The sequence below is a fragment of the Polypterus senegalus genome, chromosome 2, assembly GCF_016835505.1.
Source record: "Polypterus senegalus isolate Bchr_013 chromosome 2, ASM1683550v1, whole genome shotgun sequence".
NCBI lineage: Eukaryota > Metazoa > Chordata > Cladistia > Polypteriformes > Polypteridae > Polypterus > Polypterus senegalus.
In genome coordinates this window covers 128,821,404-128,843,600 of record NC_053155.1, presented here as the reverse complement: position 1 = coordinate 128,843,600, position 22,197 = coordinate 128,821,404, and the positions used below count along the sequence as shown (strand labels likewise).

General features: G+C 37.6%; 1 protein-coding gene across 1 annotated transcript; it reads right to left on the bottom strand.

Annotated features, from left to right (window-relative positions):
- Nucleotides 1-284: 284 nt before the first annotated feature.
- On the bottom strand, nucleotides 285-21,816 carry umodl1 (uromodulin-like 1). The gene is made up of 5 exons (XM_039746266.1): nucleotides 21,812-21,816; nucleotides 18,159-18,395; nucleotides 9,729-9,888; nucleotides 9,136-9,226; nucleotides 285-1,245 (listed from the first exon to the last, which is right to left on the bottom strand). Exons 1-5 carry the CDS (start codon nucleotides 21,814-21,816, stop codon nucleotides 1,064-1,066), a joined length of 675 nt encoding a protein of 224 aa, XP_039602200.1. The 3' UTR covers nucleotides 285-1,063.
- Between the last annotated feature and the right edge of the window lie 381 nt (nucleotides 21,817-22,197).

Genomic DNA, 22,197 nt, shown 5'->3' with positions numbered 1-22,197 from the left:
TTTGTAGTGATTCTACCATTACTGAATATTTTAAAAATTCAGACAATCTGTATACTATCCATACCTTCACTCTTGATCCAGCACAGGAATGTGGAAAATACATGTATGCATGCATATAGATAGATAGATAGATAGATAGATAGATAGATAGATAGATAGATAGATAGATAGATAGATAGATATGAAAGGCACTATATTTGGTAAGTAGATAGATAGGCAGATAGATTGATAAATAAATGTGAAAGGTACTACACGATAGATAGATAGATAGATAGATAGATAGATAGATAGATAGATAGATAGATAGATAGATATGAAAGACACTATATGATAGATAGACTGTAATGCCTCATTTTACAGTATCTCTCCACACCTCCCAATGCAGTTAAAGTATCAGCAGGCTCTCCCTTTCTAATCTCAGTCTCTGCCGCTGATAAGCTCTGTTGACCTCAGGTTGTTTACGCCGGAGATACTGTACATGATATCATCTCTGTGTTTTCCCTCGCCAAAGCTACTCTGATTCCCATAATGGCATATAAAGTCATGTTCTCATTGCCATTGCAGCTTCTGTCTTTCTCTCCTAGGCATCCTCTGCATTCATTCCCTTTTCTGCACCCTCCTTTCTTCTCTGGTTGCCTTTGACTGTGTTAAAATAATAAGATTTAAATTAAAATGTTTTATGAAGGCTAACATTATTCATACGGAATTGGGGAAATCTGCATTGTGTTAGAGAGTTGAAAAGCCAGCATCCAAATTCAAATTATCTAGAAAAGAAAAATAAGTGTAGAATATTTCATATAATATTCTTAGTTAGCCTCATGTAGTGGGATCAGCACCAAGAATGTGAATAAATGATGCTGGTCTGCCCCGTTACAATACATAATCTTTGTAAAAAGCCACAGTAGTGTTAATTGACAATAGAATATATAAGCTATCTTCTGATTTTACTCAATATATTTCATTAAAAATATAAGATCTTTACATATACAGAAAGCACAAAATTATCAGTGCAAGTTAGCAACATACTATTAATATAAAAACTGTTGTATTAAAATACAGAATTTCATTCAGCAAAAGCATGGAAATTGAAATTTTTCTCCCCTGGTTTCATATTGAAATTGTAGTGGCCAATTCGTTTTCTGCACTGGCAGAGGAAAACTGAAATCATTGCCAAAAGGAACACAGACAACAGCACACCCAGGATAATGAAGGCAACTGTACTTTCAGTAGCCGAAAGGGGGTCTCCTAGAAAAATAAAATAAAAAAGTTAAAGCACAACACACAGAAATTGAAGGTGCTAACATCAAGATTTAGATTCTCCTGCACATATACCGGTATTAATTAGTTAAGAAATCAAGGAGGGGCTTTGATAATTTTAGGAGCAGTTCTCTTAGCTAAACTGGCATTCATTTAGTTGCAATGGGATAAAAACAAAGCATATGGGAACAGGGGCATAAGGAGTTGGAGCAGCTCCCCGATACAGATTCTGTGGTGGTTCCACAGGCCAAATCGTTTTACCCTCAAATCCCTAATGCCCCTGCAATCCCAGCATTAATTTGCAATTGAAAATGTAACCAGGAGGATCCTCCTTTAATAAGTACCTGAAATGTTTTAAAAGTGGTAAATGTGATCAGGAAATTATAAAAGACATATGTCTAAACACAATTATAAGTAAAATTAAAAAAATGTTAAAGCACCTACATGCTGCTTCAAAGAGATCCAACATTATGATGCTGCCCGCTGCAGACTCCATCTTATATAGGTGGAGTGTCATGAGACAAGATATATCAACCACACACATTATGGCCATCACCACACATAAAAACCACAAAATGGTGGCAATCACATCAGAAAACATTCCAAAATGGCTTTATGGTGATAACAATATTATAATGTTAAAAACAATAACTAAAAAGACTGAATTAGTGTGAGCCGAATTTGTGGTGTTTGTAATAAATGTAATGATTTACTTCATGAAGTAGAAGAACAAGAATAGTTGCACTAGATATTTAAGATATTAAAATGTGTGCTTCAATACAAATGTTTAAAGCCTAAATATCTCAGTTGTAATAGAAAAAAATCAAACATGATACCCCACATGCTTATTTTTGAAATGTTCCATTTGTAACCTTCTGAGAGTGGCTCTTAGGGGCTAGGACCACCATTAAAGAATCAAATATCAAAACTTTATAAGGTTCGTGATCAGCCAGCTTGAAATAACATAAAAAGACACTCCTCATGCCTATATTACCGTTCCCCTTTTCTCAAACTTTTGTAAAAAATAGTAACTGTGACTCCTTGTATCCCATTAATGGGTGAACCCCTGGGGTCGAGTGATGTGGCAAACTCAGCTTCCAGTCCTTCTGGTCATTTTTGCTGTAGACACCTATTGGTTATAATGGCATAATCTTCTGCACAAAATGTAGTTCACATATGGCCTAAAAATGAGGGTTTTTGGATCTGGAGGGTCAAAAATAGTGGCAGGGTAACCCCGAAAAGCTCAATGTCTCGCATACCTAGATATCAGGATAAATCAACTGTTATATTCAGATGGATTCATGTCTAAAAACTCTGCCATTTTAGAGATGATCATTACAAGCAGTCCAGAGAAAAACAACATCTTCTTTCTGCCCCATAATTGTTTCTTGAATCTTTTACACATGAGTACGACAGCTCTGTGGAGAATGCCTGGACTACAATTAGTTTTAATATAAATTCACAGATCATTTGTGGTGTAAACACAGAAACTTTATAAATATAAAAAGGTTTTATTTCCACAAAAGATACTTTGTGATATTGTGAAGTTCCAAAGAACACAATGGCAAAATGGACTTGCCTAAAACACAAGTCAATCCAAGCCAACAAAGTCCCAAATCACATTTGAAGAGAATGATCAAAAAACAGGGGAAAAGTGGATTAAAAATTCATAAATTCACAAAAGCATAGCAAAACAGAAGAACTCGCCAAACCTCCCTAGGGCATTTGAAATAAACCACCAGGAACTATGGGAGAACCTCTGGAATTATAGGGCAGAGGGCAGTTCCTGTTGGTGAATGACAGTTGGTCCCACCTCTTGGGAAACCGTCCACAAAACACATGGAACATAACAAAGGCATCATACACAATGCACAGAATACATGAAAGTAACATTAACATAAAACAATGGCTCCTGAATATAAATCTGATAATGATTTTTAGAAATTCTAATTGCTTAAAGAATTATCACATTTTTTGAACCATTTCATCTCCCATTTTGTATTTTTCATGATCATCACCACACGTTGTTCCTGTTGTTCATGCATTGACTTTGGTTACCTCAGATACAGAAGTGGACTCTTGGATGATCTTTTTCCCATTACATTGTTGACCTTTGGGTAATGACACGATGGGATAAAAGGCCACGCAGGAATTTACTTCCTTATCCAAGTTTTGGATTCAAAACCCTTTTTCAAATTGCTCTTTCTAAAAAGACTATCAGTTCTAATGTTTCCTGGTTCTGGTTTTTTCCTCTGAATTTTTGACCATAGTCTCCTTCTCTTGCTTTGCCTTTGATGCTTGTGTTTTTGATCTCCCAGTTTTGACCCTTTCAAACACAGTTTTTCCACAAACATAACAGACCCTATCATTCCATCTGAACTTCCTTCTGAGAGATTTCTAGATACTCCAACACAGCTTAAGTGATATACTACACTTCCAGAATGTTTCTGGCCTAGTTTTATGAACTCTACCTGAGGCCCAAAACCAGAATAACTGTACCATCTCAGTCCAAAGAAACAGCAGTTCTGCCGTGTGGCCATCCTATATTTTTAATGCCATCCCTTTATAAATGGAGGTAGAGTCCAGTCACACTATACAACAAATTTAATTTGGTCTCTTTATCAGAGATCTTATTCTTATAGTTCCCTCCCAGAGTTCATGACTACAGGAGAGGATGGGGATTAACACTGTCAAAGAACTTAACTCCCATGTCTTCACCATAAACCCGTACAATGTCAGAAAAACTGTCACTTCTACATTGGTTCATTAGTTGATCCTATGTTCACCTCTATCCTCAATCATACATAATACTCTGAGGATCTCCAACTCTTCCACTTGGAGCAGCTGCTCACACTCTGCAGGAAACAAGCTATTCTTTTTGCAAGAAAGGACCACGGACTCAAATTTAGTGGTACAGTTTCTCTTCCTGACAGTATGAAATCTAGGAAATGTTTCACTGAGTACCAGAAATCACAATCTGATAAATTCATGAGGACATCATCATCAGCATAGACCACAAATTGAATATCTCCAAATTTCATCTGTACCTTGATATCATGCCTTTAAAAATTCTGAAAAGCAGAGAAGGCAAAATGCACCCTTGAAGGGTCGACTTAAATATGTGAATACAACTCTCACACTGCAAACAAAGAGACCTAACGCAACTGAGCAGAAGTGCAGAAGCCCCCATACTCTTCAAGCACCTTTCACAAGATGTCACAGGGCATATGGTCATTCATTTTAAATGGGTCAGTTTAAAGTTGCCACCCAATCTAAACTGCACAACTTCTGTCCCACAACTTTGAGATTCATAAGAGTAGCCATTGAAAAGCCACACTGATACAATCTTAGCAAAGACTATGAATGGCATGGATTCGAGCTTAGTCTCTTGTGGCACATCACTAACCACCCATTATCATCATTGTGTTATTTTATTTACTCAGTTATCTTTGTGTTAGTTTAACTGATAACTGATTTGGATTTGAAGTTGCTGAGTGAAGATTTTACCATTGTGTATGCAGCACTAAAATGAGACTAATTTTAATAATAACTTACAGTGGTGTGAAAAACTATTTGCCCCCTTCCTGATTTCTTATTCTTTTGCATGTTTGTCACACAAAATGTTTCTGATCATCAAACACATTTAACCATTAGTCAAATATAACACAAGTAAACACAAAATGCAGTTTTTAAATGATGGTTTTTATTATTTAGGGAGAAAAAATCCAAACCTACATGGCCGTGTGAAAAGTAATTGCCCCTTGTTAAAAATAACCTAACTGTGGTGTATCACACCTGAGTTCAATTTCCGTAGCCACCCCCAGGCCTGATTACTGCCACACCTGTTTCAATCAAGAAATCACTTAAATAGGAGCTGCCTGACACAGAGAAGTAGACCAAATGCACCTCAAAAGCTAGACATCATGCCAAGATCCAAAGAAATTCAGGAACAAATGAGAACAGAAGTAATTGAGATCTATCAGTCTGGTAAAGGTTATAAAGCCATTTCTAAAGCTTTGGGACTCCAGCGAACCACAGTGAGAGCCATTATCCACAAATGGCAAAAACATGGAACAGTGCTGAACCTTCCCAGGAGTGGCCGGCCGACCAAAATTACCCCAAGAGCGCAGAGACGACTCATCCAAGAGGTCACTAAAGACCCCAGGACAACGTCTAAAGAACTGCAGGCCTCACTTGCCTCAATTAAGGTCAGTGTTCACGACTCCACCATAAGAAAGAGACTGGGCAAAAACGGCCTGCATGGCAGATTTCCAAGACGAAACCACTGTTAAGCAAAAGAACATTAGGGCTCGTCTCAATTTTGCTAAGAAACATCTCAATGATTGCCAAGACTTTTGGGAAAATACCTTGTGGACTGATGAGACAAAAGTTTAACTTTTTGGAAGGCAAATGTCCCGTTACATCTGGCGTAAAAGGAACACAGCATTTCAGAAAAAGAACATCATACCAACAGTAAAATATGGTGGTGGTAGTGTGATGGTCTGGGGTTGTTTTGCTGCTTCAGGACCTAGAAGGCTTGCTGTGATAGATGGAACCATGAATTCTACTGTCTATCAAAAATCCTGAAGGAGAATGTCCGGCCATCTGTTCGTCAACTCAAGCTGAAGCGATCTTGGGTGCTGCAACAGGACAATGACCCAAAACACACCAGCAAATCCACCCCTGAATGGCTGAAGAAAAACAAAATGAAGACTTTGGAGTGGCCTAGTCAAAGTCCTGACCTGAATCCAATTGAGATGCTATGGCATGACCTTAAAAAGGCGGTTCATGCTAGAAAACCCTCAAATAAAGCTGAATTACAACAATTCTGCAAAGATGAGTGGGCCAAAATTCCTCCAGAGCGCCGTAAAAGACTCATTGCAAGTTATCGCAAACGCTTGATTGCAGTTATTGCTGCTAAGGGTGGCCCCACCAGTTATTAGGTTCAGGGGGCAATTACTTTTTCACACAGGGCCATGTAGGTTTGGATTTTTTTTCTCCCTAAATAATAAAAACCATCATTTAAAAACTGCATTTTGTGTTTACTTGTGTTATATTTGACTAATGGTTAAATGTTTTTGATGATCAGAAACATCTTGTGTGACAAACATGCAAAAAAATAAGAAATCAGGAAGGAAGCAAATAGTTTTTCACACCACTGTACACTGATGCTAGAAGGCTTCTGAACCCTTTAGAATTTCCTTTATTTTTGTGTCAATATGACCTAAACCATGATCAGATTGTTATGTAAGTCCTAAAACTAGATAAACAGACCCCAACTAAACAAATGACACAAATCATTGTTCATTTATTTATTACAGAAAATCTCTTGAATCTTGAAAATGATCAATGTTAGTTAAAAAGCATGTGACTCTTTGCTTTCAGTAACCAATGTTACCACCTTGTGCAGCAACAACTTCAAGTAAACATTTATGGTAAATGTTGATGAGTTCTGCATATCAGCTTGCAGGAATTTTATCCAATTCCTTCTTACAGAACTGGTTCAAATCAGGGATGTTGCAGGGCATCCTTGCATGAACTGTTTCCTCAGCTCTTTCTACAAAATTTCTATAGGATTAAGTTTTGGACTTTGACAGGGAAATTCAAAACAGGAAATTTCTTCTACATTAACCGTTCTTTGTTAGAATAACGTGCATTTAGGCTTATTGTCTTGCTGTATGGCCCACTATCTCATGAGCTTAATTTTATGGACTGACTCCCTGACATTTTTCAGAAGAATGTGCTGTTACAATTCACAACTCACAGTTCCATCAATGATTGCAAGACATCTTGGTCCAGAGGCAGGCTTCACAGACGTTTCATAGATGGGATGCTGGAATGCAGTGTTTGTTTTCACCAAACATAAAACTGATTTACCTATCCACAGAACATTCTTCTAAAAGCATATTGGTTTATCTGCATGGTCTTCAGCAAACCTTAGACAGGCAGCAGTGTTCTTCTTGGAGAATAGTGATTTTTTTTCTAGGAACCCTGCCATGCACACCTTTATTGTTCAGTGTTCTCTAACGGTGGACTTGGGAAGAACATTAGTCAATGCAAGAGAGACCTCTACACCCATTGATGCTACCTGGGGTTCCTTTGTGACCTCCTGGAATATTGCACACCTTGCTCTTGGAGTGATATTGTGTTTTTTGACCATGCCTCGGGACAATGTTGTTGAATTTCCTTTATTTGACTGGTGGAGTCCAGTCTCTTTAGAAAGAGAGAAATTCCGTAGCCTTTTCCATCCTGGTCACCATCAACAGCTTTTTTTCTGAGATCCTCAGATACCTCCTTTGATCGGGGCATGGTACACTTTCACAAACCTGAGTGATAAACATGTTATATCTTAGCAAGGGTTCTTGCTCTGGACGAGGTTCAAGGTCTTCTTTTATGTCTTTTTGTTTCAATTTTGAGACATTGAGGTATGTCAATGTTACTTTTATTTATTGCCTGCTTTGTTTTCTATGCCTGTGTTATGTTCCAAGTGTTTTGTGGGTAATCCCCCAACTGCCAGGCCCTCAGCCCTATAAATCTGGAGGGTTCATTTTGAATGTGCTAAGGTAATTTTTGAGTGTTACTTGATTTTTTTGCTGTGCTTTGCTATTTAGATTCTTTGGATTTTTGATCATTTTGCTCTGTTTTTAAATTGGATTGTGTATTTAGACTTGTTCATCTTTGATTGCCCTTGCTGTTAACTCATTTTTGTCTTATGTGATTATCACAGCTTCATGCACTTACAGAGTATTTTTGTGAGTTTTTTTTTTATTTTATTTTATATAGATTCTAAGTGGCTCTTTTTGAATCTAGCCAGGGTTTCTAATGGGATTTCCCTCTCTAGAATGCATTTTTGGAATTGTTTGTGGAACTTACGTACTTTGGGACTCCCACTCATAACATGAATACTCAGATTTATGTTCTTTAACCAGGGCAGATACTCCAACACTTACACCTGATTTTCATCCCTTTGATTGAAACACCTGACACAAAACAGAAGCACCTGAAACCCCCCCTCCCAGACATGGGCAGAATGTACAAATTCCACACAGGAATTGTATGAGCTGGAATTCAGTCTTAGCAATCTGAGCTACGAGGCAACATTGACCACATATGAGAGATTCTTTGCATATACTGTATGGTACATTTGTTCTTATTAATTTTTGTGCCTTTGAAATGTATGTGGTGTTTTGCTTTTTTTTTTTCAAATGTTATTTATATAAATGTTATTTTGAATTTTCCTTTTTTTGGAATGGAAAGCAAAGAAACATTTCTGCTTTTGCTATGTTTGCCCCTTTACTTACTTGTGCTGGCACTGGCTGCCCTCTCAGCATTTCCGCTTCTGTTTTGGGTGGAGGGTCTTAAGGTAGGTGGCTTCTTCATAGTGCCATGTATGCCTTTACTGTCACAGCATTGTGTAGCCTTATCAAGTGACAACTGGTTTACACAATTGCCTAACTGGGCAGTAGTACAGGGACATGGGCGATACAGTGGGTGGGATAAGAACTGACAGGGAATACCAATCGCTAACATTTCATCAGTAATTGCTAGCTATAAGCATTGGGTATTGGAATAGGGACGAGATTGGGGGAATAGTGGGTGTATGTGACAGGATCTAAACACCTTTTGTCCTGTTTCAGTGCTGCAAGTTTCGCTGGTCATTAAACACAATAGCAAATCTTTGAATTTTGCTGCAAATTAAATTTTGTGTGAATTGCTGGCTCATCACTATCTGCTACTTAAAATTAAATTGCATTGAATTGTGAGGAAGTTCTAATTCTGAAAGCTGTAATTTGGAATAGAATGTAATGTAATTTTAACTTTTAAATACTAGATATAAAATCAACTCGGCTTCTACCAGCTACTGCTTCAACTGCTCACCAGTTTCATGTACTGCTCTGTAAAGTGGTTCAGAACTTTTTGACTTCATAGTTCCACCTTCAGACGACCTTGTGGCTCGTAATCCGCAGTTCTGGTTACAATGAAAAGAACAATTGTTTTACCAAAAAAGATTACACATTTGTACAGCATTGTAAGAAAGAGAACATTTTAGAATGGGACTGTCTATTTGTCAGTTACGTCTGTGTAACAAGATATTATCACATGGTCTTAGGAAGTCTAACTGAGCACTGATGACAACACCAGAATAGCAGCTACTCATAGTGTGTATATTATTAGTCAGTTACTGCTACATGACAAGTCATTTATTTATCTTATAATCTAATAATTGATTTATAGATGCAGGTCTTTAAGGTCACCATTAAAACATTTGCCATTATTCAGAAAGTCATTTTCAGAAATATCTGCAAATGTATTCATTTTAACACTTTTGCTTCAGCATAATTACATTTTCAAATATTGACAAAATTAATTTTTATGACCAAAAAGTACTTCTCTTAAAGACAAATATTTACTTAGCACATACTGCACATGTCAATCTGCTTTTTCATGACACCACATACTGTAATACTCACCGGTTGGCAGGATTTTCCCACATCTTCAATGCACAACATAATCTGACAGTGCAGGCATACTACATTTTCTTTCACAAATGAGAATACTTTCATCAGAACTTGGGCTCTTGAAGACTTCCCATTTTGTATCATGGTGGTGTGTGTGTTGGAGATTAAGCAGCTGAAAAAAAAACACACAGAGTATATGTTTTTACACATCTAGATGAGAAGTCTTCACAGAAAGGTGCTTGGACAAGCCTTTAGGAAAAAGTGTATCTTTATATTTCTCAGTGATGCAACCTCCAAACACATCTACCAGACATATCAGTTTAACAGGTAGTGTCAAGTTTCACATGGTAGATATTTACAAATATCCGAGATGGTTAGAGACCATTTTTGTCTTGAGATCAGATTTGAGAATGTACCTCTCCTGCTAGCAGCTATTAAATAGCACGTAAGTGGTGAAAGCTTTTGACCTGAAAATGTGTTTTTGAAAGCAGAAATCAAACTCTTGTCACCGTGTGGTTCAGGACTATGGAGGAATATTTCGGACAAAATGAAATAAATAAATAAATGCGTAAATAAATAAAAGTACTGTGAAATGTGAGCATAAATAAATAAATGTGTCATGAAATGAGAGCCTTAATAAATAAATATGTCATGAAATGAGAGCATAAATAAATAAATGTGTCACGAAATAGGTTTTTCGTTGCTTATTAATTTATTTCATTTTGTCCGTAACATTCCTGCAAACCGTCATGAAATACGGCTTGAAATAAAACTGTCACTTTCACTCGTCAAAGTTGTGAGGGTGGGCTCTAACACGCCCTCTAGTTACTGATTGGTGAATCGATAGCACAAGAATTCATTAGAAAAATGCTTACTACTGCCGATGAAATGGATTCTGGCGAAGATATTACGTATTTCAGAGAGAGAATTGAAGATTTATCGGAAGAAATTACAATGTTGGCGGCCCTTTTAGAACTGAGTATTTGACCCTTGTTTTACGAGTATAAAGTCAGTTGCATATTCGCAGCTACTTTTTCAAACAACTGTACAGCTCTGATCAGTGGCAAAGTTGTTCATCCATCCATCCATCCATTTTCTAACCCGCTTGTTCAGTTCAAAATATTAGTTGGAGCTGCTTTGGGCATTCCATGTCAAAGTACCTAAACTAATACAGCCGTTGCAGCTTACTGTATATCAAACTGGCTCATTCGCCTTGTGATCGTTTTCTCCGATACACCATATAGATCTGCAATCTGTCGTACTTTTAAACCGCATGACAGAAGGTGTTCTATTGACTCAACTGGAATGTCAAAGGATGGACGTCCAGAGCAGGGAACTGCGTCACCAGAACTGGAGTGTAGTAGAGTTCGTTCCACCTGTTCTTCGATAATTTCAAAATCAGTTTCATCTATATCGGAGGTCTAAAGGGCCGCCAACATTGTAATTTCTTCCGATAAATCTTCAATTCTCTCTCTGAAATACGTAATATCTTCACCAGAATCCATTTCATCGGCAGTAGTAAGCATTTTTCTAATTAGTCCGTGTGCTATCGATTCACCAATCAGTAACTAGAGGGCGTGTTAGAGCCCACCCTCTCAACTTTGACGAGTGAAAGTGACAGTTTTATTTCAAGCCGTATTTCATGACGGTTTGCAGGAATGTTACGGACAAAATGAAATGAAAAAAATAAATAAGCGTGACAAAACCTATGCTTCATTCATGACATATTTATTTATTAAGGCTCTCATTTCATGACACATTTATTTATTTATGCTCACATTTCACAGTACTTTTATTTATTTACGCATTTATTTATTTATTTATTTCATTTTGTCCGAAATATTCCTCCATACAGGAAACATCACTTCTGTATCTCAATGTAGTGTGCAATTGTATTTGACTGCAGTGATATCCCTGAAATGCTGTATGTTAAACAGCAAATCGCAAAACAATCACAGACCTGCTGAGTCTACTCCGACCACACTCACGTAAAAATTTCAAGCTCACACAGAGCCCAGCGAAGTGCCACACCACAGCGAAGGTCCAGTCGGAGCATCTACCTGCAACTGACAGGACACCCATCTCACAGCCGGGGAAGAAGGTGCAAACTGAGAATGCACCTGAGATCTCATTCTACACATGCAACAGCAGACAGTTTCAGCCACCAAAAAGACTTAACCTCTGAATAGCTCATTGATGCGGTTATATTTGCTCACTTTTTGGGAAAAAAAAGTTTTTTGACTAAATGTGTTGGACTACAAAGCTAGAAGAAGTGGGATGTTAAGCGAATATGCTGCCACCTACTGGAAGACATAAATAGATGATGAGTCGTTTTGGTAGTTGATTAGTTGACACTGTAAGTTTGAATAAAGCAGTCAGAGTTGACTTGTGGAAATAGGCTCTGTGCGGTCTAAATGCATAAACAATTGCCTCACACCACCATTTAGTAAGAGTGGCATTTTCATGTAACTCATTTGCTTTCACTTCAAAACAACAATACAAAAAAACTAGGTATGACCCTTAACAATTACGCACACATTCAATGTCTTATTTATATACTTCTTTAAATGTTGTAAGAATTTTCATTGTAAAAGTTTCAAATTTGGCATAATGCACTTCGCAGCACTGTGGCACCTGTGAGCAGCCAAGAATCAATACAGCTTGTGTGTATTTCAAAGCTATATGCTAGTCCATGGTTTTGGCATTCTTTTTCTGATAATTATCCTGAATCTGTAAAATTATTATAATTGAATTTATTAGACAGCTGAGACTTTATAAACATTAATAGCAGCCACATGCTGGCTTCAAATTCATTAGAGCCCATGGCAGTTGTCAGTTGGTCAATCAGCGCATGATGGCAAGTGCTCAAAGATGTTGTCAATGGAATCATCACTGCCAAGTGTGTCTCTCAGAAAATTGCAAGTATAAGGCATGATATTTCATAAAACATGTAGAGACTTTTTTTCCATAAAAAAGCATCAAATGTAAAGCATGAGTAAAGTGTTGCATTAAAATAAAATGGCAGTATACATGTTAAGGGGTTGGTAGCACTGTATTTAAAGTGTGGTAGGTTGTTAAGACTAAAGGTGACAATATCATTTTTTTTACATATATATATATATATATATATATATATATATATATATATATATATATATATTGTGGAGGATGGCCGGCCGTTTATCCCGGCCAATACCCTCAAGCCGGCCAGGTGGAGCCCTCCTTGCAGCATGGAGGTCCCCAGAAGACCAGCAGGGCATCATGAACAATGGAGTTTTTATGCACCGCCCTGCTGGATGCCATGGGGGCCACAAGAGGGAGCTGCAGGGAGGACCGAAGAGTTCTTCGTGCCCTATGACCTGGAAGTTCGTCATAGAAAGAGCGACGGGCTTCCGGGTTGAAAAAAAAGTACTATTTATCCTGACCCGAAAGGAATAAGGACTTGTGGACTGTTGGCTAGGAACACTTCCGGGTCAGGGAGTATAAAAGGACTGTGGGAGCTCCCAGACAGCGAGCTGAGCTGGGTGGAAGGGTGGCAACGCGTCTGGGAGCTGGAGGATTGTATTTGTGATTTATTATTGTATTTGTGATTAGTATATGAGTATTGTGGGTGAGAGTGTGCTTTGTGCACTGTGGCGATTAAATAAAGTCAAGTATTGGACTTTTACCTGGTGTTTGGAGTCGTGGACAAGGGTTCAAGGGAGCGAGAGCGCCCCCTATCTACCACAAAATATATATATACTAGGGTGGGCCAAGCCCCCCGGCACCTTTGGTGCCTAACGCTCAGTTGCGGCCAGAATATTAGCAAAATCTATCAATGTACAAAAGAAAAATGATTATTTACTGGAGTCAAAATCACTAACTTTTATAAATATGCATAAGAAAAATCAATTATTATTTAACGGAGTAAAAATCATGAAATGAGAATAAAATATTTACTCTCTTAAGTAAGTATTCCCATTAAACAGAGGTCCACTATGCTCGATGAGTATTTATAGGAGACTAAATAAATGATCCATTAGTTTTAACGAACATTCTTATAGATAAAAAACTATTTAAAAAAATTACTCATTTAAATAACAGGAAAAATCATGTGAAAAACTAAAGTGGTATGGTATGCAGTGGGTCATCAGAATTCAACCTTCAGCTAACTAAATCACCTAAATACCAACGTTGTTATGAATAGATCATTTTTTTAATAGTTTGTTCCTGTGAAAGAAAGTTTACTCGATCAAAAATATTGTAATTTATTCATCCATTCAATATCCAACCTGCTATATCCTAACTACAGGGTCATGGGGGTCTGCTGTAGCCAATTCCAACCAACATAGGGTGCAAGGCAGGAAACAAACCCCAGGCAGGGTGCCAGCCCACTGCAGGGCACACACACACACCAAGCACACACTAGGGACAATTTAGGATCACCAATGCACCTAACCTGCATATCTTTGGACTGTGGGAGGAAACCGGAGTACCTGGAGGAAACCAACGCAGACACAGGAAGAACATACAGACTCCACACAGGGAGAACGCGGGAAGCGAACCCAGGTCTCCTTACTGCGAGGCAGCAGCGCTACCACTGTGCTGCCAGTGTAATTTATTGAATTAAATTAAAATAAATTATTGAAATAATAATGATTTATTGAAATTATCAACCACGATTTTCTTGATATTTTAATTTTTAATTTAAAAACGGAATAAGAATCTGAAAATCTAACAACATCACATTAAAGTTCAATAAATTCTGAAAAGAATGATACCAAACATATATATGTAGGTTTTGAAATAAGCCTGATTTAAAGCGTGAAAAAAAAGTGCCACAAAAACGTCACATAAAATTGTTGTACTTTTAGGCTTAGGATTTTATATATATATATATATATATATATATATATATATATATATATATATATAGATATCTCTCTATTATAAAAAAATCCTGGAGAGAAACACTAGAGAGACGAGATGTGATCTTTACGTGACGATCATGGAAGACACTTAAAAGACCCGCGAGATGAAAGAAATTGACCCAAGACCATCTCGCGGGGATGTAGAACATTAGATTCTTGCAAGACACGCCCTACTTACAACCAATATCAAATAAGACCACGGGCGGCAAAACACTCAGTTATGTAAAGGCTTTGTACACACACAGATTCCAGCTTCTCAGCACATATAAAGCGTATAAGTTTATACGTTATAGATGAAATGTCGCCAACTAAGCAAAGAAGAAAGAGCAGTGTGAAGAAAACAGACTCAAAAGCGTTAGAGAGAAAAAAAATGCAAAAAAGAAAAAGAATAATCTAGGTGCAAATTCAGAAAATAAGGTAATAAGCCCGGAAGAAGTGGAATTGAAAAAAAAGCACATCCAATCGGGCTCAGAATTAACAATTAGATGTTGGCGATATACACATGCAGAGCAGGTAAGAGATTATGAAAAGCAGTGGAATTTGAAAGGCTCAAAAAAAAGTTGGCGAGAAAGTTAAAGAATATGAAAGCTGGAAAATTAGAAAGTATCAAAAAAAGAAAGTAAAGATCGCAGTAGCGCAAACAAACGGATATTATTACTCGAAAAAGGGAAAATAATCACCACAGACCAGGTGTCATTGAAAAAAAGCAGGACAAAGCGAGGTCAGAAATAAAAGACAAAGGAAAACATCATAAAGAGGTTAAAAAACAAGGGGGCCAAACACATGCAGAGCAGGTTAGAGATAATGAAAAATGGAATTCAAAAGACTCAAAAAAAACGTAGGCATGAAACACATGCAGAGCAAGATACAGAATATGAAAGCAGAAAAAAACTAAAGTGTCAAAACAAAGAAAGTAAAGATCGCATTAGCGCAAAAAAAGAGAAATAATCACTCAGAGAAATAACAAAAAGGCGAATAGAGATCGAATATATGGACATAGGTGATCAGAAGTATATAAATATTGTAAGGCTTTGAAGTTTAAGTCAGAGAATTTCAAAAACGGGGTTTACCTCTCATGCAATTATTGGCTACTTTGCAAAAAAAATTATTAACTGCTGATGATGTACATCGTTTTGGCTGTGCTGAAATTACAAACAGAGAAGCCTATCCTGAATTATGGTACAAAGTCATTAAACACGTCTCACTGATCTCAAAGATTCAAAATATTGTTTTTACAGAAGTTCTGAAAATAAAAGTGAAACTAATGAAATAGCAACAATTCAAAGGAAAAAAAATCTTAAAAGTGTGTATCCAGAAAACCAAACACGGGGGTTGGCGGGCAAAGCCCCCTAGTATATATATACAGTATATCTTTTATTTTTTACTTGCAGAAATTATACACATTATATTTAGAACCTTGAACTAAACTGACTAACTTGATATCATCAAATAAAATCAATAAAATCAAAGTATAAGGATTATTTCAATCATTTACATAGAGTCCTTCTTATACTATCGTTGCCAATGTACACAAATAATGAAAAATGATTATCCAATAAATTCACAGCTACAGTTTTTATAGCAGTGGAGAACTTGGCAGGAAAAAGAGCTAATGGGAAGAGTATAAGCATCAAGTTGTTGATGGTGTTGAACAGCAGAAGAGATGGGATTTGTGGAGTTTTAACACACGTTTTAATGTAAGCTGTGATGACACGGGTTCACTCCATGCTCCCATCGTCCTTCCGGGAGCCCTTGAACCCAACACCTTCGGTAATGTCACCGATGAGCTAGGCAGTGAGGCACAAACAATGAAACATGGCGATGGCGCAAAAGTGCCAAGTGCTTTTATTTAAAATCAGCAAACAAAACAAAGTGTTCAAATAAAGTGCAGCGTATGAAATAATTTTAAATCAATAATCCAGTAAAAACAGAGGTGAAAAGTGGAGGTTAAAAATACAATAGAAAAATCCTTTAAAACACCAAGGTTAAAATAACGTCTGGAAGCAGTCTCTTTAAAAATCCTGTGTATCCTTCCTCTACTACTGGCGGCTCCCCTGCTTCTCCCAAACAGGCCCCGCAACAGGGAAGTCACCCTAGCTGAAGCTGACCTGCTCTGCCTGCTAGTCTGGATGCTTCCCGATCCCTGGCTTCGGTTCAGCACTCACCAGACCGAGACTTGGTTTCCCCCAACGGCCAGGACGCTCACACTGGAGAATCCACCTTCCAAGCCTCCTGACTCCTGCTTCCTTCTCGGCCTTACGCAGCCAGCGATCCTTCTTCTGGTCACCCCCACTCCTCACTATGCTCAGCAGGAGTGACTACTACCAACTGCCCTAGGTGTCGGCCAAATACCCCGCTAGGGCTCGCTGTCCAGCTGCCTGTGAGCCTGTGCTTGCTCGATATCTCTCTCTCACCGGCTTTCCTCTCCCTGCTTCCTGCCTTCTGCTCTGGCAACCTCCGTTTGTGTTCTCAACATTCTTTCTTCCTTTTTTCCTCATCTTCCCTGCTTCTATTTATCACGGGGATGTGGATCTGTTGTAGCAATCAGCAGCTCTCGGGAACAATTATGGATGCGGATGACTCCTCACCTGTGCATTTAAGCGAGGTTCACCTGCATCACGAATCCACACGGGAACCGGTTCCGACCACAAATACCACGTCCCCACGCTAAGCCGCAAAGACGGCGATTATTTATTTAAAAAGTGGCCTTTTTGACATGAGCTGTGGACCTACTTGACCACATAAGCCCATTTCAGAGATACTTATACTTTGAATAAAATCAGTCTTTAGCAGTGCATTTAAAGTCTACAGTTGCAGTCCTGTTTAATTTTACTTTGCCATGTCTGTGTCTCCTATCCTACACCAGTCTGAGGATTACTTTTACTGTTTTTGCTGGGTTATCTACATGTTGTAGCTGAGAAGTTTTGTCTTCCTCCCCCCTAATGTTTATGAAAGGTTGGTGCACATGCATGTCACATTGTAAATATTCTAATTATGCCATTTTATAAAATTGTATTAATTTCTGGAATCTGTTGAAGGTGTCATTCACAACCGATGTCTGTTAAAAGTTAACACCACGCCTTTTAGCTTGCAGGACGGAGTTTGGATTAAGCAAAGATGTTAAGACAAGAGTGTGAGATAAGTTTCACATTAAAAATTTTAATTGTTTTTAATGGCTATTTTGCATTTTATTATTTGAAAGCCAATGTTCTTTTACAATTTTATATATAAATATATATATATATATATATATATATATATATATATATTATGTTGTTCAAAGAATGCACAGCAACATAAAGCTTCTATAGGAAAAATATATTATTATGAATTAAGAATATAGTCTGGTGCCTAGTAAGAATAAATCTCAGGGTTTGGTTGTGGAGGTTGGCACTTAAAAAGCAGCAAAAGTGAACTTTGCCCTCATACAGTATTACTTCACATGGTGGCTCTGTGAATATGAATAATATTTAATAACTCATATACTGTATATAATACAGAAAAAACATATTACAGTTTATAAAGTTGTTACCTGTCTTTTATGAACTCATATGAGGTTGTATCTGACAAGTTTTCAGATGGTGTTGCCCAGCATCTGTTGAGAACTATTCTAGCATTTGGGAGGCCCAAATTCAAGGAAACATCAATTAAAACTTCTTCATCAGGAGTGAGAGTCTGATTCTTAAGAAGAGGTTTATTTCCACTTAGGATCTGTAAAGTTGGTGAAAAGCTTCCGTATTCTTCAATGCCTAATATGATTGTATCAAACCTTAAATAAAAAAAAAGAATCAGAATAATAAATGCACAGTAATATTGGATTGACATTATTCTAATACAAAAACTCCTCCACGTGTTATAGCCAACAGCTATCAATACAATAGCCAACAGTTAAAAATCACATCTATCATTCCAGCAAAGATTTTTCAAGTGTTGTTCTGATTAACAAAAACTGTTGTTAATAAAAAAATATTTTCATTAACTAAAGATAACATAAAATTAAAAAATGGCAAAAAAACTAGTAAAAATTAAAAATAAAGAAATAACAAAACCTACATTTTTACTTTTTGTAATTTTGATTTTTACAGCACTTGCCTGTTTTCATAAATTGCATGTGAGTGTATGTAAATTGTGAATATGTTCATTAAACCCTCATGGTCATAATGTTAACTTAGACAAAAACATTAATGTGAGGACCCCTAACTGTGTTCTTTTACACACGTGTCTTGATTTTCATCACATTGACATCTGGCAAAATGCTGCAATATGCTATGCTAATTACTGTATATGGCCAACCAAGGAACACATATTCACTATGAACTGCCTAAATTGAAACAGCAACTGTTCAAGTTTACAGTCACAAGGGCTTTCATCGCACAAAGGACAACCCCCCAATAAAAGTACACAGAAAGAGTTGGGGAGCAATTAATTACATTTGCTCTGTTACTTGTTTACAAGTAAGTTTTTGAAAAAAATTAACAATTTGCATCAGCCATGGTGAATTTGCCAGACAGTTTGAGTGACCACCAAAGACCATCAACTAGAGGGGGATGTCACTGTCAAACCCTGGCTAGTAATAAGGCTCAGCACCAAATCTTTATAAAATAAAAAGTTCACTTTCACAAAAAATGCCCAGTCTCACAATGAAGCTCCAAAGAGCACAAAAGGCATAAAGGAATTACCAGCATGGCAAACAAAGTCCCAATACAATTTGAAATCAAAAAACAGGTGTTCAAAAATCCAGATAATACATAAGCACAGCAAAAAAAAAAAAAACAAGGTCTAACAAACTCCTTAGCATGCTTGAAATTAACCATCAGGAACGGTGGAAGACCCTCTGGATTTATAGGGCAGAGGGCAGTTCTGTGGTGATTGGTATGTGGCCCTGCCTCTTGGGAGACCACCCACAACAACATGGAACATAAACCAGGCAGCTCATATGCATACACAAAAGCAAAAATAAAGATGCTCATAATTAACATAAAAAGAATCAAAAATCAACAAAAAGAGACATTAAACATGAATTTGAACCCCAGCCAATAGCCTGCAATCAGTGCTGTCAACTGAACTGATGGTACACTTCGTTTTGATCAGGTTATTTAGTAAGGATGTTTAAGATGCATATCAAGTTGGAAAGTGGGTGGATGTAATGTATTTCACAGCACAGGAAGGAATAAAGGTATTGTAATGGCGATTGAGTCCGGGGTTGAGTAATCAGCAGTATGAGCTGACATTCCACAACGCAAATGAGCACTTTCAGAGCCAGCTGCAGGGAAGCTGATAAGAATGGTTCCCTATCAATCCACCTATATATCTATTGTGAACCACCAGGAAGCACTCCAGCTTCCCTACACCTGATACAGCAGACACAGGCACAAAACAAGGCTTTTATTCCTTTCTGTGGAAAACTCTTCCCAATTGTTTTCCACCACTAAGCACAGCATGAAGTACCAAACACAAGTACTACAGCTTAACCCAGATCTAATAAAGTATACTAACTCCAGTCTTCTCTCCCAGAGAGTTGCAGCCTCCTTCTCCACACCTCCTGGCAATCTTCGGCCTCTTCCTCACGACTTTCTGACTCCCCAAATGAGAAGCGGCTGTTCCTTATATTCAGAATCCCGGGAGTACTTCCTGTGTTGCATAATTGTGACCTGGGAGTACTTCCGGGTAAGGCAGGAGCCCCACGTAAAAGGGCTCAGCGGTTTCTGCAGCTCCAACCAGCAAACAGGGCTGTGCCAACAAACACCAATTCCCATACAGGCCTGTGGGAATCCAAGGCTCGATTGCAAACACAGAAGGGCTGCCATATAGCAGCTCGGGCGAGATAGCGCCGTTCATAAACCATCTCCCCCTGTCCTTCCATTAAGGAGGCATCCCGGCCGTGTAATGATCTCGGGCATCCCTCACACTATCTATCTATTGACACATTTTTCATAAAACAAGTAAATAATAAATTTGTGAAATAACCCAAACATTAGAGGCAGTTCTTCAAAGATCATTTGGTCGGAAATAGAAAAGGGTGTTTTTTTGCGGTACACAAAGCTGACCTATTTCAAAAGATTTGTAAACACGTTAGAAGCACCTTGATTTGTTTAAAACGTATAACATTTTTTACTTTTCTATTTAATCATTTTTTTCAGTTTTATTGGAAGTAGTACATTAAATGTACTTAAAATACATACTTTATGTTTTATAAGGTGTTGAAAAGCTTCACTCTGTTTTTCCTTCAGTACAATTAAAAGTCTAATATAAATCAAAGCAACTTAAGTGGCTTTTTAACCTGATATATTTTTTTCTTTTATGAAAGGAAATTTATGAATGTGTACCTTTCTTTAAGCAATAGTTTTTAAAGTAACAATAGAAAAGATTAAAAGCTTGTTTCTCAAACACCTTTCACTGGTGAGAAGAGCTTGTGAGACTCTGACTGGCTTTCTCAGAAAGAGCAACACAAATAATCATGTGGGAGAATCAGTTTACTGTATCTTCTTCTCACCTAAAGAGGTGATGAGAGATGAATGATAAAGAAGTATTTAAAATATATACTTATATAGTAATTCAGGAAAAAACATTAAAATTCAATTAAAAAAAGCAGAACATTCATATTACAACTGTCTGTTAAAAGGCAAAGAAGTGCAAGCTGTGGTTACTATGCTCTGTTTGCATCATCAACAAGTCTCAAAACTATTTGTAGAGAAGAATATCCACTTGTAAATGTGCAAATCATCTGTGATAGCAAATTTTTATAAAGAACATTGTGGCCAATTGACTAGGAGCTACACAATGATGAAGTAATATGTACAAACTGCAATGCAGTTTTGCAGGAGAGTTTAATGGTACATGGAGTTTGGGAGACAGTGGGTATCCTCTGTCTCTCAATATCTACTTGTGATGCCTGTGAGAGAGGTACAGTATGGGCCTTGAACAAAGAAGTAGCTATGTTCATAAACTCATCCAGATTTATCAGTCTTTCAAAGTCAAGATTGTGACTCAGGGAAGTCGAGCACAAGTGCTTCCAGATCAGATTGCAAAGCAAGTTGGACCAGAATAGCTGACAGCCCAAGAGCATTAGCCAGGATGTGAATTCCTGCATACACTGATGTAATCAGTTTGTGTTGGCCAGCCTAAACCCAGCCATGGTCTGCAGCTAGGAGCATGACACGTGTTGTCCTGGAGGATGAAACAAACCTCATTTGGTCCCATCATAAATATAAAAGCTTCTCCAGATGCATCATTATGGATTTAAAGAACACTCCACCAGTAGGGTCAGCATGTTTAAATTTTGCCCTCTGATTAAATTTAGCAGGACTCTTGAAACATGAAGTTTACTGTCAAACGATGAACTGTGTTTAGGTAGAAGATGAAAATACAGCCCATTTCTGCTAATCTGAAATCCATCTGCTTCGACACTTTGGTAAATGTGACTTTGTCTTTTATCATGGGAAGCTGAACCGTACATCACAATTTCTACTATAGCTTTCAGCAGCAATGAGTGTCCTCTTCAACTCATAGTCTACCAGGACTGTTCTTGACCTTCAGTATTTTTTTTAGCTCTGGATTCTCTTCCATAATAG

Bases quoted from the DNA above. Each gene is read 5' to 3' on its own strand.
- umodl1 (XM_039746266.1), bottom strand. The intron at 9,889-18,158 runs GTAACAACTTTA...TTTTTTTTTCAG, and splicing joins TATGAGTTCATAAAAGACAG to CTGCTTAATCTCCAACACAC. The intron at 9,227-9,728 runs GTGAGTATTACA...CATTGTAACCAG, and splicing joins TGGGAAAATCCTGCCAACCG to AACTGCGGATTACGAGCCAC.